Source organism: Triticum urartu, chromosome 2A (assembly GCF_056163025.1).
Source record: "Triticum urartu cultivar PI428250 chromosome 2A, HENAU_Tu73, whole genome shotgun sequence".
Classification (NCBI taxonomy): domain Eukaryota; kingdom Viridiplantae; phylum Streptophyta; class Magnoliopsida; order Poales; family Poaceae; genus Triticum; species Triticum urartu.
This window is the reverse complement of record NC_141874.1, coordinates 528,318,779-528,325,573: the sequence shown is the minus strand read 5'-3', so window position 1 is coordinate 528,325,573 and position 6,795 is coordinate 528,318,779. Positions and strand designations below refer to the sequence as shown.

The 6,795-nt window shown below is 52.6% G+C and overlaps 2 protein-coding genes across 2 annotated transcripts; both read right to left on the bottom strand.

Annotated features, from left to right (window-relative positions):
• Positions 1-372: 372 nt before the first annotated feature.
• LOC125538456 (E3 ubiquitin-protein ligase ATL6-like) lies at positions 373-2,155 on the bottom strand. Its single transcript, XM_048701735.2, has one exon. It carries the CDS (start codon positions 1,793-1,795, stop codon positions 653-655), a length of 1,143 nt encoding a protein of 380 aa, XP_048557692.1. The 5' UTR covers positions 1,796-2,155; the 3' UTR covers positions 373-652.
• An 820-nt stretch (positions 2,156-2,975) lies between these two features.
• On the bottom strand, positions 2,976-5,696 carry LOC125538455 (pentatricopeptide repeat-containing protein At5g09450, mitochondrial). Its single transcript, XM_048701734.2, has 2 exons — positions 5,250-5,696; positions 2,976-4,049 (listed from the first exon to the last, which is right to left on the bottom strand). The coding sequence occupies exons 1-2, from the start codon at positions 5,601-5,603 to the stop codon at positions 3,144-3,146; spliced, it is 1,260 nt and encodes a 419-aa protein (XP_048557691.1). The 5' UTR covers positions 5,604-5,696; the 3' UTR covers positions 2,976-3,143.
• Between the last annotated feature and the right edge of the window lie 1,099 nt (positions 5,697-6,795).

Sequence of the window (6,795 nt, the reverse complement as noted above, 5' to 3'; positions counted from 1 at the left end):
TCTCACTTCCAATTCATAGGCGTACTAAATTGACCGTGAGGGAGACAGTGGAGTGGAAATGGAGAAGAAAAGAAAAGGGGAAGATCGACCGACGCCCAGCCAAAACGGGAATCTCGCAAAGAACGATGGACAAACCGGGAATGATTAAAGAGGCATCCATCACCACACCAGCGGCGCAATCTGCTCTGCCTTACGCCTCACGCTCGCCCCTCGCCCCTCGCCGGCCACGAGAATGGGATTTGCAAATGCAAATGCTCCTCCCACTAACACCGTCTCTTAACCAAAGTTGTATTATTATTATTACTCTACTAAACAAAAATTGATCTCTTGACGAAAGGGGAGGCTGTCATCTCATCCGTAAGCGAAAAGGCGGGCGCACAAGTCCAAAAGTGAACATTCCGATTCTTCTCCCTCGCCAAAGCTTTTTATCGGATGGAGGAATCCACAGACCGAACCAAAAGTTTCACTTCGCCAGAGTCAAAGGAAACGAGAAACATCAGGCCTCACAGGAGCACACGCAAATATTTTCCTATGGCTACTAAAAAGGTGAAAAATTAAATTTATCCATACCATCAACTAAACAAATCCAAACTACACGCATTTTTCTACAGTCAAGCTCTGCACTGCAGTTCCGGTGGCGGTGTGGAGTTCATCATGGCCGCGCCGGCGCCGGCGCCGGCGAAGCGGCCCCCTTTCTGCTCGACTCGGCGTCGTCCCTTCCCCGCCGGGTGGACCCGTCCCACCCCTTCCGCACCGACCCGTCGCCTCCCCCTCGGGCCCACGACATCGTCCTCGCCAGGAACGCCTGCCACCGCCGCCCGCCGTGGCTGCTGCCGCCGCCGCCCGCGGGCCGGCCTCCGCGCACGCTCCCCTCGGGACTCGCTCCGGCGAAGTCGATCAGGCTGGTGGCGTGGCGCAGGCGGCGCGACCTCAGCACCTGCTCCCTCACGTGGTGCGGCAGCCGCAGCGTGAACCTCTCGTGGTCGCTCCGCTCCGCGGCGGCGGCCGACGCCGCGAAGAGCGAATGGCCCGTCGAGTGCGACCTCGGCAGCCTCGCCGCCCGCCGCTCGCTGCGCAGCATCTCCAGCTCCATCGCCTCCTCCTTCCGGTCATCCTCGTCGCTCTCCTCCTCCTCCTCCCGAACCGGTATCGCCACGGCGTGCGGCGGGGACGGCGAAGGCGAGGGCTGACGCCGCGCCACCTGCTCGGGCGACGGGGGCGCCACGGCGGACGGCTGCGGCGGCGGCGGCGGCTTCTCAAGGTTGGCGCGGCAGAGCGGGCACGTGATCCGCGCCTCGAGCCAGGGGTCGATGCACTCGGGGTGGAAGGCGTGCGAGCAGTGCGGCAGCAGCCGGAGGTCGTCGGCCTCCTCGAACGCCGTGAGGCACACGGCGCACTCCAGCACACCCCTGCCGATCTTGTGCTCCTTGATCTCCCTGTACTGCATGATCGGGAACGTGGCCACCACCGCCGGGTCCAGCCCGCGCTTCCCCCGCCTGGACGCCCCGGCCCCGGCCGCGGCGGCCGCCGCCCCCTGCGGCGCGGCGTTCTCGGCGAGGCGGCACTGGTTGATGTAGGCGCAGAAGAAGAGCAGGAAGAAGAAGACGCTGATGGCGACGGTGATGACCGTGGACATGGTGCGCCCGAACGGCGTGGGCCTCGGCGCCGCCGCCGCCCCGGACTGCGGCACCGGCGCCGGCGGCAAAGTCTGCGCCACGCATGATCCGGCGCCGGCGCCGAGGAGGCAGAGAAGGACGAGGAGGAGGTGTGGACGCACCTCCATCGCCGCAACCATAGAATTGTCAGCTGAGGCGGTGGTCTGCTCTACAAGAGAGAGAGAGAGAACTCAGCTGGAGGCTGGCGGTGTGGTGTGCCGCTACGTTAGCGGCGGCGGCGGCGCCTAAAATCCCGAGGGAAATTCGCACCTTCCTTTCCTTTCTTTCTTGGGCAGAAATTTTCTGACGAGTGGACGCTTGCCTTTTGCTCTTGTATGCACCACACCACAGGCCCTCCCTTCACGTTTCTACATCTAGATTGATCTGCTTTGACTACTGATTTTGCCATCACACTACACTGAATGCGATGCGATTATTAATAATCGTGCCGACCGTAAATGTCATACAATTTGCCATAATTGTAGAATACACATACAGCATCATTCCAGTTTTTTGGAAAATGGTGGGTGTGGTAGCTGAGGATTGCCCAATGACGCCGAGAAATCCTTAGACAAGCTCGTCTAGATCGCGACTGGTTTTCATATGACATGGGCAAATCCGGTGCATGCTACACCTGGACTAAAGGAATGTATCTGGTGCACCCGCACTTGTGATGCTACCGGTGCACAGGATGTCATAGAATATTTTTTGAATATTTTAAAAGCACAATATAAGTCCGGTACACCGGTAGCACCACAAGCTCCGGTGCACCAGATATTTCCCTCCTGGACCAACGGTGTGGAGCATGGAGAACAACATGCTCAAGTGTGATCGAGCAGGTGATGTCATGTCGCCTGCCCGGTGGAGCAGTTGTACCGATCATATGCCACTCAGATCGTGAGCGCCACAGGATGACACGGGTGCGGTCAGTTACCAACTTCAGCTTTAGCCGTACAGTACCTGGGTAGTTGGTATCTGGGGCATGTTTATTCCTTGCTGAACTTCGTCACACCTTTTCGGTTGAACCGTGGCACGTCACGAGAAAATGTTCGACGCAGCTCTTTTTTTTTTTCGGGTGAAAAGGAGATTCTCATTACTCACGGAGGCTTCTTAGTCAATGCCAAATTTATAACAAAATCTAATCCCGAATGTAACCATACTGCAGTACGGGGAGTGCTACGGCCACGACGCAGCTTAGCAAAGCTTGCAGAACTGCCTAGCTGCTGCTACAAAGCAAAGCTTGCAGAACTGCCTAGCTGCTGCTACAAAATCGTGGCATACACCGCTGCATACATGTGGCAGAATCATGCATGCTCTTAGTTACACTGGACCTGAAAATATATTTCTTTCGATAATGCGTCGCTGGACCTGATAATATAGTCAGATTGCATTTGCCAAAATAAAGCATAAACTGTTCTAGAGTCCATTATTCTCGTACCAAAACACAGCAGCAGGCAGCTGTTCTCGACAGAGGGCATAACATGCCACTCAGGAGCACGCGTTTGCCCTGCTCGACAGTATACAGCTCTTCTGCAACATCAGCTCTCTAAAGCTATCCGCCGTGTCGGTGAAGCCAGCAGCCAGAAGAGCATCAAACAGCCTGTTGCAGGCAGAGATGTCGAACTCTGGGACTTTCGATCGCTGCCACTGGTCGACGACCTCCGCGGCATCCTTCAGCTGCCCGCACATCAGATAGGCGGAGAGCACGCAGACATAGTTCCGGCTAGTCATTCTCTGGGAGGTCATCTGCATCGACTTCCATATGTCCTTTACCCTGTCCAGGTTGCCGAGACCGGCGTGCAAGATGACGAGGAGATCGTAAGTTATCCACTCCCTCTGGCTAATCTTCGCCTCGGTTTCCACCAGTGAACTCCCCGAGCTAACAAGCTGGCTGGCATCGACGTAGATACTAGCGAGGTTCCGGTACAGTGTCCATCCTTCGTTGGAGTTTGGATCTTTTGACATCTCGTCGAGAATTCCTTTGAACGCCTCGAGATCCATGGATGCAACCGACGCGCTGATCCGGAGGTTGTATGTGAATAGGTCTGGTGAAACATTTTGCCTCTTCAATTCCTCAGCAAGAGTTGGAACCTTATCAAGCTCGCCGACAGAAATATACAAGGTCATCATTTCATTGTAGACCAGGACATCAATAGGTAGGTCTGCATCCTTCATTCTCTGAAACAGCCTCTCGGCTTTGTCTACCATCTTTGATCGAGCATATGAATGGAGGAGTGCAGTATATGCTTCCAGTGATTTGGCTGCAGGTGGAAGCTTCTCAAAAAAATCTTCAGCTGCATTAGCGCCAAAAACTTTTGTAATCAAGTCGATGCGCACCCCATAGTCGTTCTCAGATAAATCAGACTCATGATGTGTCTTCATCCACTCTGCTACCTGCAAAACTCAAAGTTAAGAACTAATGCTCTCGCCCTTTCTTCTTGTTTTTCTTGAACGAGAAATATAGCAGCCAGGGTAAAATTGTTTGATCCTGTTTATAAGCATTTCGTAGGTATTAGAATAAGCAATGCAAAGAGACAGAGAGAGAAGTGACTGTTTGGATATGAGCTTTGAGCTTTAGCCAGGTGAAATTTCAATGCCTAGCTCTTTCATGGACGGACATAACTCTTCTACTAATATAAAGACCCATTACTTAATGAAAGCAATGGCTCAGATCTATTATATACTCTTACCTCTCATGTGAAAAGAGGAGGTAAGAGGGACCATGTTAAAACTGCCCAATCTAACATCTCAAGAACAGATATCCATTCGGCGCGCTGAGTTTGTAAACAAGATAAAGTGCTCGTCATGTAGTGAAATACAAAAAAGATGGATTACCTAACTTGGCAATAAGATGGCACAGTGAGATAAATGTTTATCTGACAATAATAGCTTTCTAGTATTAAGACCCTAAACTACATGTTACAGCTCCTCAGGACTCAGCACTACATGAGCTTCAATGTCTCCTTTCCAATCAGCAATGGCAAAACAAGATCACTAAAGCACATGAATGCTACTCCCTCCGATCCAAAATAAGTGGCGCGGTTTCGAACTAAGGTTAGTTCAACCTTAGTTCAAAAATGCGACACTTATTATGGATTGGAGGGAGTATTAGAATGATGCATAGCTTGAAAGGAGACTCTATATAACAGATTGGCTATATATCTTCTAAGCCAACCAAACTGCATAAAAAATTGTGTGCAACTTCACACATTTCTATACCGAAAGTGGCACACAATTTCTGAAATGTGCACCTACCCTATTAACATCCAACGTGAAATAGGCGACATGGAATTTGGAAAATTTGGTCGACTTGGAATTCGGAAATAGGCAATCCCTAAAATTATTAACCAGCAGTACAACTCAGTTAAAAAACCACATCCTTTCTATTCATCAGAATAATTGGCTACCTAAAGAGTACAACTACAGAAATCAAACATCAGCAACATTTCATCACCATTTCCAAGCAAAGCACAAACAGATCGTACCACTGCGTTGCATAGGCAATAACTTAAATCTGTACCAAATCGCTCCACGAAACCCTTGCCCTAACTACGGCGCAATCAGAGGAGATCAGGGATCTGGGAGTGCGCGAACCTCGAGCGCGTGCTTGTAGCGCCGGGCGCGGCTGAGGTCGCGGGCGATGCGGCGGAGCTCCGGCGCGGGGGCGGCGCGGCCCTCGCCGGCCCATTTCTCGAGCGCCTCCGTCGCGCTCCGCTTCGCCAGCCGCAGCCGGAAGATGTGGCTCCTCAAGTCGTCCTCCTCGGCTTCGACAACGACCGCGTCCTCAACGTCTGCGGGGGTGGGCGGCGCAGCGGCGGCAGGGGACAGCGTCTCCGCCGCAGAGGCGGTGCAGGAGGAGGAGGACAGCTGGCTAGGGCGGCCGACGATAGAGCGGGGGAGCGCGAGGTGCCGCGAGGCACGAGCTGCTCGGAGAAGAGCCGCCGCCATCTCGGGTGCTCTGCCGCGGCGTTCCGCGCGAGCCAACCGTGACGCCGTAGTAGCAGTGTACAGTTACAAGTCTTTTTCTTTTTGAGAGAGAGGTTTTCTTTTCTTAGAAATCTCGCCTGCTTTATTCATTCAAAGGAATTGTCATATGTACAAGGTTTGGGTCATGAGGTTACCCAATCAAACATGTCTATCTATATCTAGATTACAAGCAAACTTGGCAAGATTGTGAGCCTAGAAATTGAAATTCCTATGCTCGAAAACAAAAAAGCAAGAAATAAAACTGCTGCAATGATTCGTTATTTCATGTACTAATGCCGCATTAGGGCCTCCCGTCCCTCTGTTTATATCGTTCACCGCCTCTTCGCAGTCCGAGGCCACATATACCTTCTGCTCTGGAAGATCATCAGCCAAAGCTAACGCTTCACGGCAAGCAAATGTCTCCGGCAACAATGGATCAGTGATTCCATAGTAAGCCATAGCTGATGAGCCCAGGTAATTACCTTTCTGGTCGCGGCAAACCGCCGCTACTGCTCCTCCTCGCCTGGTTTGCCCAACCGTTCCGTCCACGTTGATCTTCGTGGTGCCACTAGGGGGAGGGGGGAGGTAGCCAGCTCTTCGGTAGTGGAGCCGGGATCGGTCTTGTGATTTCATGTTCTCTCCCAACGTGCAAGTTGCCCAACTCTGCGATGTAGTTGCTAATGAAAGACGCCGTCTGTTGTGGACTATGAAATATTGATTCGTATATTGCCTTCCTCCTTGCATGCCATATGGACCAAAGTGTAATGACCATCCTCGTGAAGTTGTCATGGTCCAAACTCTCGTTCAACTCGAACAACCAAATTCTCGCATTGTCCTCCAGGTTATCCGACATTTGGGAAACCAGTGTTTCATCTGACAACGTGTTGGGATCTACGGTAGGGTGCGTCGACTGCAAATTAAAATTTCCTACGCGCAGAACAACCAAGAACATGCTACGGGAGATAGATCACAGTTCGTTACCACTAGACGCGCAGTGTCGTGCAGCGGAAGAAGAGTTGGGGTAGCGCGTCCGTGTGGATCGTCTCCTCCTCGTCCGATCTCCCTCGTACAGCCGGTGGTCGGTTCCCACGTACAGGTTCGCCGGAGTGGCACAAGTGCACCGCCTCTAACGGTATCCGCGCGTGCAGGAGAAACGTCATGCGGCGGACTGCTA